The sequence below is a fragment of the Haemaphysalis longicornis genome, unplaced genomic scaffold, assembly GCF_048455015.1.
Source record: "Haemaphysalis longicornis isolate Haplotype H1 unplaced genomic scaffold, Haemaphysalis longicornis Haplotype H1 scaffold_1, whole genome shotgun sequence".
Taxonomy (NCBI): Eukaryota; Metazoa; Arthropoda; class Arachnida; order Ixodida; family Ixodidae; genus Haemaphysalis; species Haemaphysalis longicornis.
Window position 1 is genome coordinate 240,949,916 of NW_027526203.1, and position 23,800 is coordinate 240,973,715.

General features: G+C 49.9%; 1 protein-coding gene across 2 annotated transcripts in view; it reads right to left on the reverse strand.

The window, feature by feature from the left end:
• The window catches only part of LOC144143246 (arylsulfatase B-like), a 47,213-nt gene that overhangs the window by 9,370 nt on the left and 14,043 nt on the right, over positions 1-23,800 (reverse strand). For both annotated transcript variants that reach the window (XM_077675031.1, XM_077675034.1), the window contains 5 exons: positions 18,632-18,744; positions 16,036-16,146; positions 11,764-11,889; positions 7,656-7,782; positions 3,404-3,685 (listed from right to left, as the gene is read on the reverse strand). In XM_077675031.1, coding sequence (XP_077531157.1) covers positions 3,404-3,685; positions 7,656-7,782; positions 11,764-11,889; positions 16,036-16,146; positions 18,632-18,744 — 759 coding nt within the window. The remainder of the gene's footprint in view (positions 1-3,403; positions 3,686-7,655; positions 7,783-11,763; positions 11,890-16,035; positions 16,147-18,631; positions 18,745-23,800) is intronic.

Below are 23,800 nucleotides of genomic sequence, written 5' to 3' on the forward strand. Positions count from 1 at the left end.
TTTATTTTTCTGTGGTTTCATTAACTTGCCTTGGTGTGTGGGTACATATTTAACGACGCACAGCTAGGCTTGGAATATACTTATATATACTTATTATATACTAGGCTTGGAATATGCTTATAAAAGGCATAAGTTATTGTCCGGGATTGGGTAATCACATCCCCGAAACACATTTTTCTGCGACGTATATATTCGAAACGAAGCCGCATTCGTTGTCCACGCTGTAAAATGAAGCCAACCTCTCATTGTGCCAGTATCAGGTCTAAACGAGGCGACAGTAGAATTTATTTGTGCCTGATGTTTTGGAGGTGACAGGGCTGATATGTTGCTACCGTCGCCGAAGCCCGGAAGAGCGCCGACGAAGCGCGCAGCACCGCGTCCACCGCGTCTCCGGGTAGCTCTTGCAGGCGATCGCGTACTCTACGAAGACACAGCTGCTTTTTAAGTGACCTAAACGTACTCTTTGCCTATAGACGTCACCATAACAAGTTTTTTTCAGGGCGCGGAAAGGCGAAAAGAAGCGAAACAGAACCTAAACACTGCACGCGGCCCTATCAGCCACGCAGCGCAAATCCCGTCAACGCCGCGGAGGAGCGGCGGCAGGCGGCGCAGCGATCGCAAAGCTCGAGGCCTATAGCCTTCGGGGATGCATGGGCGCACAGAAAGGCGGGCGGAGCGCACCGTAATCAACTGACATTAGAGAGTTTTAGCAGTCCGTCCGTTCCGTCTGGTACGTATAGTTAGCGTGTTGACCGGGACCCGTGTGGGCACTCGGGCATTCGTCACGGTAGGGGGATTAGTTCCGCGGGTCCGCCTTCGCCATGTCCACGCCTCCTCGCCCTTCCTCCTCGCTCTTCCACGCGCGCAGGCGCAGACGGGTCCCGGTAAACCCGGTAACACCGTAACCAACGGAACAGACGGACTGCTAAAACTCTCTATTGAGGCACCAAGTGGCCCTACCGTGTTTGCGGCCACGGAGTAAGAACAAGACAGGAGGGGAACGACGTCTCCTAGGGCAGCCAGATAACGTCACAAGCGCTCGCCCTAGCTACAGTGAACTAAAACATATCACTGTACCCTAGCTTAAGCCAGCGGCAGCTGCCATGGGAGGAGAAACTTCGCGGCAGCCGCAATCGGCATTTCACTGCGTAGAACTGGAATGAAGTGTGGCCGCTATCATTTGGTCCATCAAGTGCCGCTACCCTCTTCTTAGCCATCGCAGCTACAAAGATTTGTCGTCCTCTCGGTTTTCATGGGGGCGTTATCTGGTCGCTCGCCCTTACCAGCCGCAGTGGGCCGCTTCGCCTCCTATAAAATTTTCTTCCTCCGTGTTTGCGGGTAACACGCCGCAAATCCAGCGTGGCGTGCCGAGAAATGTGAACCCCCACCAGCCGCCTCCAGAGCCTAGTCAGTCACTACCTGCGCGACAACATGACAAGTGCAGTTGTCGCTAGCCCCACTGGCCTTATCCCGAGCATCAGTTTAAGACTGCGATCGCGATAGCCATAACCCGGACTCAAGCCACTCCCATCACCACGGACCCCCAGACGGTGCGCCATACACGCGCGTGGCGAGCAGAATGTCCAAACAGCGGTGCATGTTTGGATTTCTCAACCTCGCATTCTCAAGTAATTCTCAATCGCATAAGTTCAGTCTTATACCTGTGCTACACGGCCGTTTCAAAGGCCTTCCGAAGGGCTTTGAACCAATTGTCTATCGAGTGTCCCATTGTAAATACATAGGGCGCACTTGAAGGTGAGCGTTCAGCTGCCAATCGAAAGTTGCCGTGTAGCACAGGTATTAGACTTCCAACAGCCAATGGAACAGGCCGGTTGTATAAAAAGGTTTCTCAACTTTAGTTCATGTTTATGCTATTAACGAGGTAATCGAAAAATGTTCAGTATAAAAACCCTTCCACGTGACATTTACAGATTATGAAAAAGCATTTGACCCACTTCAGCTGTAATTATGGCCCTACGCGGTCATGAAGTCGAAAATTCATAGTCTGCGAGTATATATATCTTGCAAGATATATACGAGGGATGCGCGGGAACTATACTGCTCCATCAAAAAACTCGCAAATTTCCTATTCGAAAGGATGGCCGGCAAAGGAACCCAATATCTCCGCAACAGCCGTGCTGGAGGGTGAGTTCAGAAATCTTAAGTGGAGGAAAACAGGGGTGCGAATTAATAAGGAATATCTGAGCCACCGAAGATTTGCAGGCGACATTGTCTCGCTAAGTCGGAAATTACAAAACACGTTTCGTCAATTGTGCTCCGAAAGTTTAGTTACAGGATTAAAAATAAACTAAAAAAAAGCAAAGGTTATGTTCTATAAGCATGCCGAGGAACGCGACTTCAAGACGAAACCTTGGAAAGAGTGAGTAATTACGTCTATCTCGGGCAAGTCATCAGTGCTGATCCCAATCATGAAAAGGAAATTGAGTGCAGCATAAGGATAGGGTGGGCTGTTTCCGGTAGAAATTTTTATATCCTGAATAGTAAGCTTCCTCCGTCACTTAACAAGCTGGTACACAATCAATGCGTTCTTCCGGTAACGACGTATGGTGCAGAAACTTGGGGTCTCACTAAACGGCTTTAAAGGAAACGGACTATAGAAGAAAGAATGCTAGGGGTCACACTCAGGGTTAGACAGCAGCCGAGTGGGTTAGGGAACAGGCTCGCGTGAAGAACATTCTAATTCAAATTACGCGAAGGAAATGGGCATGGGCGGGGTACGTCATGCACGTGGGGGACAACCGGTGGACCGTCTGTTTAACGGAGTGGCTGCCAATAGACCGCAAACGCAATAGGGGTCGGCACAAGGACTCGACGGAGGGATGAACTGCGAAAATTAGGGGGCAAAGGGTGGACTCGGCTAGCACTTGACAGACGTGGCTGGGGATCTTTGGGAGGGTTAGGCCTTCGAGATTCAGTGGACTCAACCAGGCTGATGATGATGATACTGCTGCTGCTGTTAATGTCCTAGACCAAAATCCCCATTACCCCACCCCTACAAAAGGAGCCCGAGAACACTCAAGGACTTTTTGTAAGTTGTGAATGCGAAAGCGTTGTTGTTAAGCGCTAGTCAAAGGATTCTACGCCATAAAAGGTACCTTGGATATAGAATTAAACGCGAGATTGAAGCGAACACGATCCTACAAATTGTAGTATTTTATTTATGAGGGCAAGGTAATAGCGTTGTTGTGGCATACTTACAAAGCAACTGCTTCAACTCATATCTACAAATGAGTCGCCTAGTTATCCGGGATTTCAGAAACAAAGTTCCGCGTTTACTTCCACATTTTCGTGGTCTCGTTTAGATATGTCTGTACCAGTTGTATACACACATTGTGCCGGACCAACTTGCTTGACCATTTCAGGAAATGAGGAACGTGCTTACCGGCCATGTGGTAAAGTGTGGGCAACCAGTCCACGAAGTGCATCAGGTCCCAGGAGACGCGGCCTCTTGCTCCCAAGAGGGGGGACCACACAAACGCCGGCAGGCGCACTCCGCCCTCCCATAGGGTTTGCTTTACGCCGCGCAAAGGCCAATTCGAACCCCCGCCCGCAATGTCAGCGCCGTTGTCGCTAGAGAAGACGATGAGGCAGTTTTCTAGCATTCCATTCTCGTAAAGAGCTTCCAGAACGACGCCCGTCGCCTGGTCCAACGTGTCTAGCATTCCTGCAGGTGACCAAAGGAAACGCAGCTGTCAGCGAATGTTTCCTGCAACGAAATGTCGCGACACCACAGCAAATCGTGTTGCCCCACGCTTGCATAGGTTAGCTACCTGGTATGATGGTTGGAACTCTCGCGAAGCAATTCCAAGGGGCTAGCTTTGCACAAGAAAGGCGGGAGAAGTCGGTACTTTTGGCGGAAACAGAACAACCAAAATCAATAAACAAAGACTAAAAATATTGCCATAAGAGCTGTTTCATTATTTCTGCAAAACATAAATTAGGCAATGACACTTTGTAACCTTGAAAAGGTTATTTGTATGCATGGACAGCTCCTTTACGAGGATAAGTGTATCAAGAACCACGATAAGGTAGGTGAAACAAATAGGTTCCCAAGAGTAGAGTTCTGAAGTTTAATGGTGTCGACCTGCACAGGAAAAAAACCCACTGTATCATTCGTACCCTGCTTTTAAGGGAAAAAAATTGGCGCAGCTTGCACATAAGGTGGGAGAAGCAGCAAAGCTGGGGGTCGACCTAGCTTCTCCCCACACTGACAGCGGATCCCAGGAGAGAGGGAGCAGAAAAAGCAAGTCTACACACGTTCCTTGTACGGCGAGCGGCAAACCAAGACGTCGCCGCCGCCGACCGAGTCAAGCCCGCTTACACCACCTCCCTCCGAACCACCCAGGGTTTCCCCGCCTCAACGAACCCGCCGCGTAATTCCCAAGCTCAAAAGACCAAAAACGTCACGTGGGCAGCACAACGTCCGCCAGCTCTATGGGGGCATAGCCCTGTAGCGACCGGCGCGCCACGGGTCCGCCGCGCCGAAGTTCCTCACGTGGCGCTAGGATTACCCGAATGGACGTCGACACAGAAATTTAGTGAACTCGGAATCAGCAATACAGTTGAAGAAATACTCGAGGAACATAGAATAGGCCAGTTTGAGAGGTTAAAAACCAGCATCACTGGCAGGAAAACCCTAAAGTGACTGGGCTACCGTATACATGACACCATGCACGCAACCACCCACGAGATACCTGATTGCATATCCAGGGCCCTGAAAGTATACCTAAAAACATGAACCCTACACTCCACTACGGCAGAAGGTTCGACAGATGCCGTAATATCGAAATAATATACGGGAATTCATCGTACACGTGGTACACAGATGCTGCTATTACGATTACCGGTGGCACCCAATTCAGCAACGTACCATAACTGCTAGCGTGCGGACATCAACATCTATTGAAGCAGAAGAAGCGGCAATCGCTCTAGCTATCAATTCAGGTCAAAGGAAGCACGAATGAACATTGTTTCTGACTCCCAAAACTCCTGCAGGCAGTGGGCGAGAGAGCGCATCGGCAAAACAGCCCACAGATTAGCAATCGGCTACAAATCAAATAATCCAATCAAAATCATATGGGCCCCTGGCCATGAAACTCTTGAGGACAATCAACAGGCTCACGCCTGGGCTTACGCCTCCCTTCCCCGAGCTGACAGCCCCCAAGCTGAGTTTCCTGCTCCTGGTATGCCCATATATTCCAAAATTCTAAGCTACTACAAAGCAACCCGAATTAAATTCCCAAGTCCTCATCCCAAGTTGCAAAGACAGGATCAAACAGCACTCCGCTCAATCCAAACGAACACCTTCTCTCATCACTCCCGTCTACACAAACTGTACCCAACCCAATACCCGAAGCTGTGGCCCAAGTGCAACGAAGTAGCCACCCTCTACTATACGGCAGCAGGGTGCCACAAAATTCACAAACACCCTCTAACAGGGGAGCAGTGGAGTGAGGCACTGTCTAGCGCCGACTACGACGAGAAGTGCCGAACGATCGCCAGAGCCCACCGGCGCCCTGGAGACTAAAGCCCTGGACTAGGGGCACCCACCACGCCCAACTACCCAACAAACATAATAAAGTTATTTCTCTCTCTCTCTCTCTCTCTCTCTCTCTCTCTCTCTCTCTCTCTCTCTCTCTCTCTCTCTCTCTCTCTCTCTCTCTCTCTCTCTCTCTCTCTCTCTCTCAGTTGCGCTCGGTATTCCTTTTTTTTTTTTTTGCGAAAGCCACTGCGCAAAGGTCGTGCCAGGCGCCTCGAGCCGGGGGAGTTTTTTTTCTTGGTGTTTATTTGCTAATGCCAACGGACCAAGCTCAAGCTTAAACAGTTCTGCTGTTAAAAACAAGGCGTCCGATCCAAACAAGACGGTAGAAAGAGAACGATCTTCACCTCAATCTCAAGAGAGGCCTCCATCTCAAGAGACCCTTTGCAAAATGACCAAATCGTTGGCGGAAAAGCAGCAAGCCACTCTGTCAACACTGTGCACCCGCTGCGCCGCCATTAGAAAGGAAGCGAAAACGCTGCGAGCACAGAGTTTCTATGGAGTAGCTACCGTCCACCGTCCACGTAATTGCGTACGCGTCCCGCGAAGTGGTGTTTCCCACTGCAGGATAGGAAAATAACTTTGCCGCCCTTCCTTCGATAGAAGAGCGGCATATTCAGGATTTTTATTCTTCGAGGTCGACCACTGAAAGGTCCTACGAGTACGAGCGATCATACGTCAGCGTGGAGTCTTACGTTACGCAATCGTCAGTGTTGACAAACAGCAGCAAGCAAAGGTAGGATTTGTTGCTAATAAAGACTAGCCTTAGCGCTGCCTCCTTGTTTGGTTGTCGAGTTTTAATTGTGTTTAATCGATGCGCCCTTGCCCCGTGGTGGCGGCGGCTGGCCGCTATTAACGGGCCATGAAGGGTCCGTCTCTGCTGAGCGCTAACTTTGCGTATGTTCAAACTTTCAAAACTATTCGCGAAAATGACGAAAGCATGCATAATGAAACTGATTTTGATGTCCCTGCTAGAGGTCATGTTTGCGATTCACCGCCTCTGTACTTGCGGCACTTATTTTTCCGTCGGTGAATGCGGTGCTAATGCGGGAGCGATAGGTCGCACGCGTGCGTCAGCAGCGAGCAGAGGCAGTCAACCTTGAGAGGAACTCAGAGGAAGGAACAAACACAGAAGAAATAGGAGAAAAAAAGGGCACGTCTCGACTCGCCCCAGACGAGCCGTTGTGCAGAGGGGTAGATAAGCGGAAGCGATTTGACCAGCGTTAATCTTCGAAAGGTAGCGCAAAACACCATTTTAGGAGAGAAATATGACTACGGCGATAGGGCAACAGACTCGCGAAGCCGTGGGCGAAAACGTGCAACCGCAACGGCGTTGCTACGACCTGCTTCCTTTCTAATGGCGTCGTCGTGTTCACCACCAGTGTTACCACCGCTGAATTCTCAGTGTTGTCCGCCTTTTTGCAAAGGGTCTAGAGAAGGTCCTGTCTCAAGAGATGCCTCAAGACCAGAAAAACGAGTATGACCGAAGCATGTGCAAAATCTCCATTGGCGCCGTCTTGTTAGTCCTGAGACTCCACGGCATCGGCAAGCGCCATAACTTTTCCGGCGCCATCCAGTGAGACTTCAAGGTCGGGAGGAGAGGGCCGCAGAAAGAAACGAAGTCCTTTGTATCTGAACACCACCTAGTTCTCCCTCGCATGGAGAACTCGCCTGAATCTGGAACACTGCTTGGTCCTCTCTCGTTCGTATGTTTCAGAGGGAAATGTTGCATGGTCAGATGGCCGCAAAATCAGAAACGAAGTCGCCTGAATGTCGAACCCCGCATTGCCCTCCCTCGCTCGTTTGTTTCGGGGAGATGCATATGGCCAGCCTCCAGTGCTGTGTGGCAGCCGCAGCGGCATCGCGGGGAAACGTGCCCTCTGGCTAGAGCGAGAGAGTTCGCAACGCAGCTGGCACTCGGAATAAACGCATGTCACGGTGCTCCCGGGTCTCCCTCTTTCCTACGGGCGTACACTGGTATCTCTTAAGAAGTCGTGGCCTGCCTGTTTTTTTCGGCCAACAGATCACTACATTCATTTCGGTGACCTACCTCCCCCCTCCCCCCCCCCCCCCCTTGACACACGCACACACTCACCTGCGTACGCAGCTCGTTCTGGCATGCCGATGTAATCAAACTTGGCTATATTTTCTTGGGGCGCTTCAAACATGTGATCTTCAGTTCCGATGTGTGGTGCTTGCATGCTAAGAAACAGGAAGAGCGGCTGCGCGAACAATGCACAATTGAGCTACAATGTCATTCGGCTCGGAAAGAAATGGGCAGAGAACAAATGAAAATAAATAAACTTTAAACAAGCCGCATTGGCGTAATAAGTTGCGCCTGAGTTCTGGGTTCTTGAAGAATATTTATGAAAAAGTTGTAGAGGACATCTACATTTATAGGTCTTGAGACGTGAGACGAGATAGCGTTACTTCGTCGTGTACACCGAGTTTTGGAAGGGAGCTGCTGCAATCACGATCCATGCTCTCGAAACTCTGAGAGCATGGATCTTGGAGAGCACGGAGAGCACGCCCTGCACTGTACAGCGCACCCATTTTTTTGTTATATTCACCTGTAGTGCACGCTAGGGCTTCGATACATGAGTGGCGATTTCTTGACCACTGATCACCGAATAAGTGCATTACGCGCCGTGCCAATGTTTTGCAGGGACCGCCCTGAAGTGCACCCACACCACCCTTATGTGTGAAACGGCGCTGCTACTCGGGCAGCCAACACCTGTGCAACGTGCCTATACGCCGCTGCGCATGAAAAAAAAAAATGACTCAATGGCTGCGAACACCGACAGGGCAGAACGACCTGCATTGCGCAGGCGCGGAGCTTGGTAAAGTTCAGTATCCTGTCTTCTCCGCCGTAGCATAATTGTCGGTGAGCCCACCAGCGCGCCCCTTCCTTTCCAAACTCCAGTTGTCACATCTCCCGATTCCAGTTTCAGGCAGGCGCTCGCTTCTGGTCGCCACCGTCGTTGTTGCCATTTGGCGGTGATGTCTTTCCGCGAACGCTTGATTAGCCCGCCTGATAAGCACGGCTAAGGACGCCTGCAGCGGACGCTTGATTAGTACGCCTGATAAGCACGGCTAAGGACGCCAGCTAAGGACGCCAGCGGACGCTTGATTAGCACGCCTGATAAGCACGGCTAAGGACGCCAGCTAAGGACGCCTAGTGGCCACAAAAATCGCTCAGTGAGCTATAGTAAACGCAACAGCGCTACTCATCTCGTTGAGCGATTTTTCGCGAGCACTATAGGCGTCAGGAGCTGCCGTGGTTTCCAGCCGTGCATATCAGGCGTGCGCCGAAGAGATGCCATCACCTCTAACCGGAAACGGCAGCGGTCATATGAAGCGAGCGTCCGCTTGTAGCTTGGATGAGGCGCAGCGACAAGTGGAGTGCGGAAAGGAGGAAGGCGTGCCGGTAGACTCAGCACGCCTTCCTCCAGTGCTTGTTCGCTGGAGAAGAGAGGGGATGTGTGATTTCATCAAGCCTGAGCAGAGCTTCATTCTCCCTGTCGGTGCTCGTGTCGGTGAGTTACTGTTTTCGTGTGCACCGGTGATAAAACCGTTGCTGCTACAGTCGATCATGTCTCGTTAATATGGACCCCGTTAATATGGACACCCCGCAATATGGACGAAATTTTCGGCGACCGGTCTCTCGCCATGCAATGCTGTCCCGTTAATATAGAAACCGCAGTACGGACTATGGACAGCTATTTTGGGGACGAAACGGGCAAATAAATGCATTTTTTGTCTCGTTATTATGGACACGGGTCCCTAAAGCAAAAAATAGAAAAAGATGACTGGTGACCCCCGAGGCCCCAGGGCGTATCAGGAATTTACTTTTTGCCGCAGCATACAAAACCGAAGCATGCATTTATGTCGGAACACGTTCTTCCTTACAGTACCGTCGAATTAGATCGAGAACATCTGTGATGAGCGAACAACACTCTGGGGTAGTGATGACCGGGTGACACCCTTTTCCCATCAAACAAGATTACCCAGTTCGGAATATGCCGGAAACAGCATGCCATGAGGCTCAGTACAAGATAACAGGACGGTAATAATTCGTGCCAATATTCATTCCGCATAAAAGGCAAGGCTTCTCTGGTCAGTTGGGTGGAGGCAATGGCTGGTGTTAAGCGTAAACGGACCGAGCGTTCCATTATGTTTCCGTGAACGTTTATTCCTGAAACGAGCTTTCCTTAAACGAATATTCGTGAATGTTTGGGTTTTTGACCTTTATTTGTTACTATGGACGACTCACATTATGAACGATTTTTCTGGAGAACGAAGGCGTTCATATTAACGAGACATTACTGTAGTACCTGTATCTCAGCTAACCTTCAGCTCTTGGAGAGCATGGATGGTAAATGCAGCAGCTCGACCGACTCACTAACACTACCGTTACGCGTTTTAAGACCTTTACGTAGATGTCCTTAACTTTATTTGTCTGCGTAAGTCTTTTTACGAATCGGCCAGCGCCGCCGTACTGTCCCGCATCACTCCTCGGCTGTGCGGTGAAGCCCCTGCGTGCGCCTTCGAAAACACGCGCCACCATGTCAGTGGCAAGTTGCGACAAGCCGCGTCAGACGCTTTGCTCTCGGCGCATTTCAAAACTTCGGCGGCTGGCGGCGAGGCTCGTCTCCACGCTCTTCAAGGACACAGAGGCCCCGTCGATCGCAGCGGAGTCCTCCTCTCTCCCCCTCTCCCGGACTCAACGCGCGCCGAGGCTATGAACGGCTTACGAACTCTGGAAAGAGTGTTGTGTGTGTCTGTGACGTTCGTGGCGTGTTGCCGCTTGTTGCGTTTGACCGTTATCGCTTTTGGGTATAAATAGAGCTGCCCAAGCGTTGTAACTCATTCCTGTTTGAGCAGCGAATCGATGTTGTCGCTCTGCTCGAGTCCTGTATTGTAACCTCGCCCGTCGGGGCATTGTTCTTTGGCTTCGGCTCACCTCTCGCTATGAAGTAAACAGTTACGTTAGCCTACGGCTTCTGGACTTCTTCACGGCTGCAACAGCGGCTGGCCGCTCGCATCATACACGCTACCACTCGTATGTCGGAGGCCACGGAGCTCGGATCGGGTGCCCTCGCCCGGTCGCAACAGTCTTTAAAACGGCTCTCATTTACTGATGTTGGATTTATGTCACGGTTGATTAAATTTCGGTAGCTTCCCAGAAATCAAAAGCAATGTGTCCCATTTGGGGTTACGTACGCTAAAAGGGCTCACTGAAGAACATCGATGTCAATTTTCGAGCGCTTCTTTCAACATGCCAGAACCACTATCAACATGCTTGTCTTTTTCTGTTAAAGAAACGTTCAAGAGATGTCACCGGAATTCACGAACTACCATTTACGGGGCACTAACGTTCCTTTCGTTACAAGTTTTCCGAGAGACAAGTTCAGCTATGCAGGAACATTGTTTCTCCACTAGGCGTTTAAGTTATTCGTAAACCTGTGTGATCACATTCCGAAATAAACATTTGGCATGGAGGGTACCGAAAAGTGGCTCACGTCGAAAACGGCCTGCAATTGACGTTACAAGCAGGGATTTATGCACCCCCCCCCCCCGAAGGATTTCGACACCCCCCAAAAAAGATTCCACAGATATGAGCACCCTGCCCAGGAATGTATACACAATTAATCCCCAACAGCCCCCCGACACCCTCCATCCCCCCAGGAGCATTTCGACACCCTCCCAGAATAGGAGTCCTGGATAAACCTCTGGTTACAAAGGCGAATTCCAAAGTAGTTACATTGCTCCAAGCAGCAAATGAAGGCCGCGTAATGTACAAGGAAGTGGATAGTAACACGTTGCTGGGTTACTGGCTTTTTTATGAGCTATATATCTCTGCGATATTTCCAGCTGAGCGTGCCAAAATCAATGCAAATGTTGCAGTGCAAACACGCGGAAATGTATACGAAGCTTTTTTTGCCATTGCCAGCTCGTTCCCGTGCGGCTCACAAAAATGTGGCCGGGGTAGTCTCTCCTAAGCTGTCAAATTATCGAAGTTTTAGCGAAACGTACCGGTGGCGCAAACCACATATTTGAACGTAACTTTTCGAAGCGCTGTACTATTGTTTCATGCTTCCATCTTTTCGAAAGTGGCTACCACTAAGGTTCATCGCTAGTCCTGGCATGTGCATGATGGACTTCAGTATCAACAACATTGGGATGTTCTTTCGCTCACAAACCTGTGAAATGTCGTGATCTCTGATGACGGTCGTAGCCCTTGACAGGAAGATGTCCATCGAGTAGACGCCCGAGGCACTTTCCAGCACCTCTTGGTTGAACCAGAAGTCGTAGCCGCAGTGACCTTTCTGCAGGAAATAACGGAAAGCCAAAATAGAAGTTTACAACTATAGTTAGCTCTGTTGGAGGTAGAGTCAGCAGTAAATGAATCAAGTAATATGAACGTGGATACATACGTTCCAGATGCTCAAGTGTCAAATAATAGTATACGGTGACTTACGTGTAATAAAGTGTATTTATTCTTCATAGGTGTATTCAAACGACGCCCTTATTCGACGCCCATGAGCTGAAATCTTATTATTTCTGCTTTCACGTTTAGAATTTGTGCCGTGTTTCATTTGTTGCTCTCTGCACGATGGAAATTTTGATGTTTCATATGGGCAACTCCTATTGCACGGAATATCCTTGCAGGACTGACTTGATCTTCACACTAGCTGTGCATATACGACTGTGCGTGCTTGTGCTCGGCGACAGCTTTAGCGCACATCTGAATAATAAAAATTGTTCAGAGAACGCAGGGTCCTGAAACTGGAATTGCGGAACCTCTGCTATGATTCTTCTTCTCTATTATTTATACTGTGAGGAGGACGAAAGGTGCAGTTGGTGCAGTCACAACCGAAAGGCTGTGTACCGTGCACGGCAGCTGAGAAAGCGGCATCGCTAGAGCCAGCTGCACCACCAGCGCTGACGACGAAGACAAGCGACGGTCAGCAGCATAGCCATAGGACGTGTGCGTGACACTCTGAAGCTGATCCATCTTGGATCGCGATTCTCTCCTCTCGTCCGCTATTTTGGCTCTGCTTTCAAAAACACAGACACACAATAGCCACCAAATGAGCTACGCTTTTCTAGTGACTGCAGGTTACGCTAGGCCACTGTCGTTCTATCCCAGCGGGGAAGCGAAGCAGGCGTTTTTCACCTTCTGGCCGGTTGAAACAGCCCAGCACAGAGCAGCACGGCATCGGTACTCTGTCTGGGGCTTAAAAAAGCACTCGCTACGTGTCATACAGCCAAACTGCGCACTGAAAATCATGATTTATTGAAGAACGCGCGCACGCGGCAACACAGAGGCATTAACAATGGGAGAAAAGAGTGCCGATACTGTGAAACCTGATCTAGTGGCGCTAGGTGGAGCAGCGTCAATGTGCAAATGGCAATAACCGACCGCACGTTACTGCGCAATCACGCGCCATAAGCACGCCCGGGGGAGCAGGAACGGCAACGAGCTCGTCTACGCCGTGCCGATGCTGCGAGAAAGAACAGGCTTTAATAAATAATGAGGAGCAACACGTGGGTAAAAACCGGCCGCACGTTACAGCTGCGTTGGTTAACCATCGATACGGAGTGCATGAGCGCGTTTTTATGCTTACTTTTCGTTTCTATATCCTTGCACTTTTGTCAGTGTGCGCTGGATATAAAAGTATCATTCCCGAACAACAACTAGCGCAGAGGTGTTTAAGTCTTATCAAGGGATCATCTTTTTGTCATCCGGCATGTCATCGTTTTGCGGAGGCGTCTTTTCCCGCTACTCGATCGCAGCCAGCAGGCGCCGTGGTAACAGTGAAATGCGAGAGAAGATGTTTTGTCGCAGTGTTTAGTGGTACCTGACTGCGTACGTCGGAGCAGCTCAGCTCCTCAAAACAAAAAGCTCCCTCTATCTCTTCCTCTCCTTACGCATTTACTCAAAGTACTGTAAAGACAGCGGCAAAAAGACCATGGTCAGGGCTTGGACCTAAAGAAGGAGCGACCTTTGGAGACCCAAAGAAGGTCATGTCTAGACGACAAGGGCAATTGGGGGTGACAACTGAGGGGCACACTCGTGCTCAAATGTGTTACAATTATTCGCATGCACAATGCTCGTGTAGTCTGCAGGCCAGCGAAATATTCGTGTTTACACCCACGTTAACGTTCTTTAGCGGTTACAGGCCTCATAGAGACGGAACAACCGGTTCTACGTTCCGTGAGCTATCTTCGCTGCCGTCGACGCGCAGTGAGTAAATAAATGGAACAGATGGGAAGGAGTGCGAAGGCTCCTAGTGTTGTGGGCAGCACACGCCAAGTATTTATAGCAGGGGGCGGACCACACGGAGAGGCAAACGTGGAGAACTCGCACCAGTCTGTTAATAATAAAGCAAAGCGAAGACAAGGTCAGTAAACCGAAACCACGGTGGGGGGAGGGGGGGGGGGGGGGGGTGGGGGGGGGGGGGGGAGGGGCAGCTTGAAAGCCGGTGCGGCTCAGCCTGGCCAAAAGGCAAAAAGAGCGGAAGCAGGCGAAGTAGGAGAAAGGGCAGAGTAAGTAATAAGAAAAATTACAAAGCTGTGCTGTTTTTGGCGCTGTCACTGTATCTTGATCCCCACTGTCTACATTAATTATTTATTTTATGAAGTATGATTGATCCTACCGAGCTTGTGTCGGTATTGCGGCCTACGACCGGCCCTTCTTAGCCGGCTCTTTGTCGGGCTCAACTGCGCCAAGAAAAAGGAGCAAATAACTTATTTGCCAAGAAAAATTCTTTCGAATCGGAAATGTTGTACTCCCTAGCCTGCCGTGGTTTATCTTTTTTTCGTTTCTGGTTTGCCTATGGTTACTCCCTTGCGCCCATAATGTGAAGCTACTCTCTAATAACAAAGTTGGTTCGATTCTGCCGATGACGTGCATGCGTTGATATTAAACGAAGAGCAGAAAAAGGAGGTAAATATAATTTCACAACAACGCAACACACCTACACTTTTCGCCACAGTGCTTCAGAATGGCCAATCGAAGTGGCCTAGTGTATGAATTCGGCGAATAAAGAAGCCTGAGATATTATTGCAATAAAAAAAGCACGTGCGCAGGGACAACACGCAAAGCCTGCAAGGCATTTTGCATTGTGCGATGTACCCGTGCAGATGCCCCTTTTCACTCAAATTGAATGGTCGGCCATGCCATTTGCCGAATTAGCCCTCTAGGCCACTTCAATTGGTCATTCTGGAGCACTGTAGGGAACACGCCCGGTGGAGACAGAGTGTAGAGGGATCTAGCATATGTCTTAACTTGGAACATAACATAACAAAAGAGTGCCAAGTGTTTCATAGCTACTGAATGTCTCCCCTTTCTTATTTTCACATAGAAGCAACGAGAAATTCTTAGTTTATTAGTAATTGTTTCTCAATCTCTGCGCTGATTGCTACACTTTGCATTGCTCATGCATCTATAGGGTTGCGATTGCGGGTTTAAAAGAAATGAAATTTGCAGTGAGAAAATATAACAGGGCAGTGGAAAGTTACTCATTTGCAAGGGTAATCTAATATGCAACCTACCTATGCCAATTGCTCGCCTCATTTCGGTTACCGTGGTTGGGTTGCCGCTTTCAAATTTTAAGAGCTAAGTTACAGCCAGTACCTGTTTCAGTATCCCGCCACTACAGATGAATTCTACTCTCCGCTACTGTAGCGCCAAAGCCGATTCCAGATAGGGGTGAACGAAGGGAGGCGACAAGTGGACGGATCCCCGCCCTGTCCGATGCAGACATCCATGGCTCATACACATGCGTGCGAAATCACAGAAAAACGGATGGGCGGGCTCTCTTTTACAATAGCAAGAAAAAGAAATAACATATGGACTTTTGCCGTGTATACGTAGATAGAACTCTCTCCTATGGGCGCTAGCGATGTTAATCATGGTCGTCGGTTTCGTTGCGCATTTTTTAGAATCGAAATCATTAAATTTTCAGTGAGATTGTTTTTCCGCAGCGACCCCATGCAAATTTTCCCAGGCGGGCCCCTGTCACACGGGAACTTTCAATCGCGATTGAGTCGATCCGGATCGAGCTCAATCCGGATCGGGCGCTGCTACACGGCAGTTTCAATCGCGATCTCACTCGATCTCGCTCGAACTCAATCCTGGTTTCTCAAGCGCGAGCGAGGTTTCCAAGCGCGATCGGGCGAAAGCGGTGATACTCTCGTCCCCGCTCAGTAATGGCACAGAAGGAGACAACTCCAACTAACGCCTCAAATTGTATCAAATAACTTTACCAAAATAAGCGTGCTGTAACATTTATATCGACCGCGCAGTTACCAAACACCGGCCGCAAAGTACATTTTTAGCGCCATCTGGCGTACGTGACTGCAACCGGTGCAAACGTTTAGCATCCGGAAACCAAGGTCCTGGACGGCTAAACAGAAAGGCATAGTGATAATACACTGACTCAGAAAGGTCCCAAGTGGACGCTTACGTAGGTGACTGTGTGGGCGCTGTATCTTTGGCCATGATTCAGATAGCCTACGTGGCTGTCGAAGCCTCTGCTCGTTGGCGTGTGGTTCCAGCTGGAACACCCCAGATGCCACTGCAAAAACAAACACCCACCACAACAAAATTCATTGAATATGCATTGGGGGACCTTTAGTAATGCGTGAGCATCTCGCCCCTCTTCCTCGCCAGCTTGAGGTTCCGCCTGATTGTCACGCCTTGCTCCGGCTCCAGGAGTTCGCGACGCGGCGGTTTTCGCATGTCCCTCGTACAACCTGCCAGCCATGCTTAGCACTCTAGCCGCCTCTGTCATCACGTTTGTTCTCTTTTGCAGCGGCATTGGCTACCTGTTGCTCCTTTTGTTGTCCATCAGCATTGGCATTTTGTTGCCATAAATCCCAGTCCTTCCTTTTTGGCCCGCCGCACTGGCTGCAGAGTAGGATTCTAAAACGCGTGTAAGCGGTGGCGGGAATTACAAGACCCGTCAAGGCAAACGCAGCTGGTGAGCCGCGCTACGTCTTGTCGTCTGCCTGTCAGCATCCACAGCTTTGCGAAATAAGGTCTTTCCACTCTCGAAGGCAGCCCTCTCAACGCGCGCTCTCTGCTCTCGTTTTCTGCCCCTCTAGAGCTCCCTAGCGGTGCGAAAATGAAGACAGAACCTCGAAGACAGAACAGAACGTGATGAAGACAGGAAATTTCGACAACGTGCTATTGCTCATGCAGTAAAAAGACAGCCAACGCTTGCTCGTCTTTGCTTGATTAGCAATAGGGCAAAAGGAAGGAGTCAGAAAGGCGACAGACTTTCTTGAGCTATATACTTGAACACGAAAATTTTGATCTGCCTGTCTGTACCTCATTTGAGCAGCCCTGTCAAAAGGTAAAAGAATTCGTGAACGAGACGTTTATACAGAGAAAACATTTCCAAAGTATTAAATCCTGTAACATGCTTCATTGTTGAACAAAAATAAAACATTAGGCATATTTTTATCAAAACATAAATACATAACCGATACTTGCCCTGTTAATTTCACTAAAACTTTCTACGCGAACAAACAAAAAAACCGGTTGAAAATAACAATTTTAATCCCAAAATACAGAAAGGGCCCATGGGCCTGGAGCTCGTGGCATGAGCAACAACAAAAGGTGCCAACAGATGGCGCGCCAACAGTACGAACGCGGGAAAATTGAATTGAATTGAATTCAACCTCTATTGTGTTTACCAGGACCGAGACAGGAGGGAAACAGCGCGAGAGGTGGGTGGGTAAGACAGGATGGGCAGTTACGTGGCAAGGGCTGAAGCAGACTATCGTCTTTCGACGAGGTTTGCAACGAAGCGAGCAGATACGCTGCCATTTTTTTCTCAAGTGGGTTTGAAATACATATCTGCTACGAAGAAAATTTTCTCCAAGAAAACCAACATACAAAACGAGGTAAAAACCTAGCGAAGGATGCTTAGGACTTTCTATGCAAGTGAAGGCGAAAGAATTCTTGGACCTTCCGTTGATCAGCAGCTGAACTTTCTGTTGAACTTAGCGCTTCCGCCCGTCACCACTTGACCAGGTGCCAGGACAGCAGCTTCCTTCCGAAGCTCTCCCCACTCGCTCGCCATCGCCAGGAGCCTCAGTTTGCCATCGTCGGCACCTTCACTTGTCTAGGTGGCTCGTGTTGCACGTGCGGCTGCGTCGTATACCCTCCTTTGGCGCTGATGTTCCCTTTCCCTGAACCTTCCCCAGACCCTCCTCCGGTGCTGCTGTTTCCGCTTCCCGAAACGCGCTTCCCTGCTCGCGCTCCAACTTCCATAACTCACAACGCGCTCCAATAAACAGAGATCTAAGGCTTTCGCCTCAACGAGACATTGTCGAAATTGCGACTACCTGTTTAACCAGTCAACTTTACTTAAAGGGGTAATAACGTGAGTAGAAACCGCTGTGAATTGCTGTGACGAAACACATGCAAATCAGCGGGACTGAATTTAGCGGATTGTCGGCTTGCTAAACCTCTAAAACAAAAAGCCGACATTAACCATGCAATAGGGAAACATCAAAATTTCGAGACTGAGATAATGTGAGAACACTTTTCAAACTATTCTGACGTCATTTCTGTAGTTGCTGCAGCCGCCGCCAAAGGGTACGCGTTTCCCCTACTTGCACTCAATACTAATGAGGGTTTTATAGGCTTCCATTAAATTGTCAAAACTAGATTATCAGTGAAACCTCAAATTAGATTTCGACTATTTCACTTAGGTGTCCCTTCCAAGCGCTGCACTTCGCGCAGTCACGAGACCCTCTACGCTTACTTTTATGTTTTTACTCGAGAAATAGAAGCTGGCGGTCAGTTAAGAGTTTGGCTTGCGGCATCTTCTCTTCCGTTTCTTGCGCTTCTTTCACTTTAAAAAGATACGCATGCGGCATTCTAATCGACCCTCTATGATAGCGTTCTGGCAGCAGCCAAAGAGCCATCACGCGAAGAAACACAAATTTCATTCCTTCTCTCATCCAGTAAATGTGCTGTGGGGCCATAATGAGCACGATGAGGGCATGCAAAGGCGGGCACATGTAATAGGGAAGACAGGTGAAGCCCACCTTGCCCACAATGTGACTTTTGTAACCGATGTTTCCAAGGTGTTCAGGAAGCAAGGTGATGTTGAGCGGAAGGCTATGCCTGGAAGCTGGTGGGAGCGTGCTGTCCTGCAACCCTGCACAAACACATTGGGTACGAGAGTTCAATAATCCGCAAGATCATAGCCGCCATGAAAATACACTTGTGGTTAGGCTTCACCTTACTCGAAGAAATGTTTTTTGCCTCGAAGGAACATGATGTTTCGTGCACCTTTTAGTCGCTCAACGACATTACATATTTCTAAAATTGTCTGAAGCGACCGCAGCAATGGTATTATTGAGCACAGTATAAAAGGCCGACATAGGCAGAATCTACATTAGCCTGCCGCTATGTAGCGAAGGCGAAGTGCCTTCAATTAATTAAAGGGCCCCTACTCCCTCCCTCCTATATATATATATATATATATATATATATATACACAGTCGAATCCACTTATAACGATACCGCTTATAACAATATATCGGATATAACGATGGACAACGATTGCACCGTCTAATTTTGTATGCTTTCTATGGTAAAATAACCCGCTTATTACGATGCTCCCGAGCCGCGATATCGGATATAGCGATTGAATCCGCTTACCGCGCGCGCCGAAAATGCGAGCTGGCGCCGGCACTCGGCGCCGACAGCACGCGACGCGCCTTGCATCCCGTCCACCCCTCAGAAAACGAGTCGACTGCGCCAAGCGAGAGGAGGAGCAGCTTTTCTTCCCGACTCCCCTCCCGGAGCCGCTGCTTTGGCCTCGTCCGCGCGTCCGGCCGAACCAACGTTCGGCTGGTTCGGCCAGTTCGGCTCGCACTGCTCGCAGCTCGGAAGTTTCCCTCGCCTTTTCTGCGCGCCGAACTGAGTGCTTTTTTTTCTCCGCATCTCCGTCATCGCACGAGGCCCAAGGAATGATACAGTCCCTACGGGACTTCATTTTCGCGAAGGACCTCCCGCTCAGCTATGTGGAGCAATTAGATGCTCTCGAAAAAGATGTGCGTCAGCTTCGCGTGAAGCAGTCAAAGCTGACTGACTGTGGCTTTTCTGCAAACGAGTAGTTGCACTACCTCACTTGCATGCTAATAAAATATTTTGATCTCTCTTGTGGCTTTTCTTTCTCGACCCGCTTATAACGATTATCGGTTATAACGATGAGATTTTCTTGGCACTTGGATATTGTTATAAGTGGACTAGACTGTATATATATATATATATATATATATATATATATATATATATATATATATATATATATATATATATATATATATATATATATATATATATATATATATATATATATATATATATATATATATGGTTTGCCTAAAAGTAGTAAATGACATCCCATACACAACAGGTTCCTTCTAGGGCAATTAATTGCCAAAAGGGGGGGGGGGTATTATTTCCAAGGGCGGATGAATTTTAGCTGGGGAAGCTGGGGAAGAGAACTTTTACTAAAAAATGGCAGCATCTCCACTCCGTAGATGATGGCGAGGGTGCGGAGTACGGGGACTCAAAATGACATCCAAGTTGTGCTCCGACCGTCATTCGATTTGAGCCGTGAGTTGCACCTTGATTGTTCCCTGAATGAAACTGCAACTCACGGCTCAAATCGATTTCGCTTGATGGTGGTGTGCGCACGGATGGACGCGGACGGACATTGGGAGGTCCTAAGGTACTCCGCACCGTTACAGGCGAGGGAGTAAGCCGTTTGACTCTCGGCTACTAATTCACGGTCGTAGCCCAATGGGATTCTGCTTCCGGCCACCGCAGTGAACGGACGCAGGATGCAGGGCTCCTCAGGAGCGGTTAATGCGGCCAATGCTGGCCGCGGAAACAGGATGTTTGCTCAGGACGATAGTTATCAAGTTTCGTTGCCGACATTGCCTACAGGACGTATCGTTTTTATTACGTTTTTTTGCACGGTGTCATGCGTGCCCGCCCGTATCGCGTTGAAGGTTTCCGCGATACTTTGGCTCGGCTGGAATTGCTCCCTGAGGTGCTTGCCTTGGGGGCGTTCCAAATGAGTCACGTATGGGCGCTGACGTTCAAGTCGGAGCAAGGCGTCAAGAAGATCTTGGAAGCAAAGGAGTTTCACGTCAAAGGTCGACAGTGCCTCGTCATCGACCCTGCCAACCAGGACCTGCGGCTGAAGCTCCACTGGTTGCTTCACAACGTGACCGAAGACGACGTTCGAGTTGCGCTGGCTCCCTACGGGAGGGTCAGCGACGTTTCACGGGAGCGCTGGCGTGTACAAGGCGTCCATGACAAGGGCTCGACGATGCGGTCCGTGAGCCTCAAGCTCAACGTGGGCGTGAGGGCTGAGGACCTGCCCCACCAGCTCCGTGTCGCAGGCGAGCAGGCCCTCGTGGTCGTGCCCGGCAGGGCCCCGCAGTGCCTTCGCTGCTCTGGCACGGGGCACATGAGGCGCGACTGCAAGGTGCCGCGCTGCACTCTCTGCCGCCGCTTCGGTCACGAAGCGAACGAGTGCGTGCGGACGTACGCGAAGGTGGCCGGACCGGTGGGGGATGTGGACCGAACGGAGCACATCATGGACGGGGAGGAGGCGGAGGCGGCTGCAGCAGGGGGCAGCGGAGACCCGGTGACGGAAGACGCGCCGCCTGAAAAGAGCGCTGATGTGAAGGAGCCGGACGCCGTCGTAGTGCAACCTGCGCAAAGTGCCAACGACTGAGACCAGCTGACGTACGACGGCGACGGTGAGAACCCGTTGAGCGTGGCGGGTCAGTTTCCGGCGTTGGAAACTCCCGCCCTCCAACAGGGCGTCGACTTGAAAACTGGCGACCAGGACCAGTCTGTGGCCAAGCGGCCGCGTCAAGACAGTTTTAGAATAGGGGAAGCCGGCGTTGGGGGCCCCCAAGATGTTAGGGGAACCCAAACGCAAGGCGCTCGCGCGCGGAGAGTTTTAGAAGAGGGGCGCCCCCGACAGCCCGCAGCCGGCTTGCGTTGCTCAGGTCGGCTCGGGTGATGGGAACTTTAGGCTTAGCGTCGTGGCGGAAATTTGATCGCCGCTATCTGTGCAACTGCGAATGACAATCCGTAACACAACTTTTCACCACACTATCATCCCCTTTCTCGCATGTGGAAGGGTATATCAGCTATAACTGCCGTTTGAGCGATCGGTGACCAAGACATCTGCATTGCCTGTTTCGATGATGATGATGATGATGGCTATTGGTTTCCCCTTTGAAGCGGGGTGATGACATGTCATCTTACCAAAAAGGACTAATATAACCATGTTTTACACCCAATTGGTTTAATACTAGCGCTACTTAGGGCAGGCACTAAAGCTTATTAGGCACGAAATACTTTTTTTTCCCTGTTACAGGTGGTAACTGTCCTAGGCAATATTCCCCTCTCTGCTTTTCGTCCACCAGCATTCTAATCTTCTTTTCGTCCCCTCGACAGCCTTGAAGTTAACTTCCCCTGTGATACCCTTATATCCTAGGGCTTCTGGAAGCCCAATATTCCCTTCATGTAGATTTGGATGGATACCCTCACATTCTAACACTATGTGCCGCATAGTTTCTGTTTTCACACTGTGTGCCGCATAGTTTCTGTTTCTTTTCCGCAGACCACGCATACCCCATCATTTTGTGAATACTTCCCCACAAAACTCTTAGTTCGCAGGCAACCTGCTCTAGCCTCAAAAAGCAAAGCACTGCCCTGGGAATTACCGTAGAAATTTTCCCTTCTGATGTTCAATTTCTCAGCCCTGTACATCTCTAACGACGTTTTAGCTTCAATTTTTTCCCTCCATTTATTCGTTTCAATCTGCCTTACCTCTTATAGGTTACCTTGGCTGTTTTGAATTCTCCACTGTTTTTTCCATATTTCATCGTTAGCCTTCTAGTCTTCCTTAGCCACTGCGTGTCCCCGCTTTCGCGCGTGTCCATGTTGTTGCACGGCCGGGCTGGAGGAGCGGCGGGCGTTTGCCGCTCCTCCAGTCCGGCCTCCAATCCTCCCTGTTCTCTGGCGATCGGTCGGATCGCCGAACGTCCGCGCCGGTCAGCGTAGGCTTAGCATCGCGGCAGATATCTGATCGCCGCTTTTAAAATAAGCCCTGACAACAAGCCCTAGCACAATTTTTCATCACACTAACACCTACTTTCTCGCATGTGGAACTTCTTTTTAGCGATCAGATTGATTCGGAAGAGCAGCGACAAGCAGTTGCTACCGTGTTGTGCGCCGGTTCGAGCCGCTGAGCGTGCCGAGCTGGCAGGCGCGGCCGGCGTGTGCGCGGACTGTTTCTGAAGGCAGAGAACGCTTCACGATTACCTGCATGATTCATTTCTAGCGAAGGACGCGCGGAATCAACAAATTCAGCTCAGCGATCGTCGTAGTTGATCGGGTTAGTCGAGGAACGAGCCGCAGGTTTCGCTCCAGCCATGGTCACGCGCAGTCTCGCTGGCTGCGAGAGCGACGCAAGAACGCAAACTCCAGCTTTGGGGCGCCCGCTATTTCAGCAAAATAGCGTGCGCGCTAAACGCAAACCCAAAACCCCAAGGACGGCTTGGGTTCTGCGCACGCGCAGTACGACGGCCCAAGACGCTTGGGGGCCCCAGAGCGTTGGGGCCATAGAGTTAATGGCCCCCTATTCTAAAACTCCGTTCGTGCAACGAGGAGGGGGGACGGCTCCGTAGCGGTGGGGTCGGTGAGTGTGGGACCTACGTCGCGGCGCTCAAGCTTCAAGCCGAAGCTTAACACGCCCTACGACAGAGGACCCACGGCAACAAAGAATTCGTAAGAACGCCATCCTTGCCTTCGCTTTCGGACTGCTAAAAGTATTTTTAAATTGTCTTTGTGTGTCGTTGAAAAGCAAGGAAAGTGCAGGGCGTGTTCTATTACATGGGTTTGTGGTTCTGGGTCGGGTGTCGAAGGGTTTTCCTTGCGGTCATTGCGCGTTTTATTATTTTTTTTTTTGGAGGGGGGGGGGGGTGTTTGGTGTCGAAGAGTTCTTCCTTCGTGCCAGGGCGGGGGTTTGGGGTGTTTTGTATGTACGAGCGTCAAGTGAAGCTCTCTCAACGGGCTCAAGTTGGATCCGTTTTTTTTTTTTTTTTTTTTGGGGGGGGGGGGGGCGAACAGGACAGTATGTTTTTTTTTATTTTCAAATGTACCAGCGTAAATGT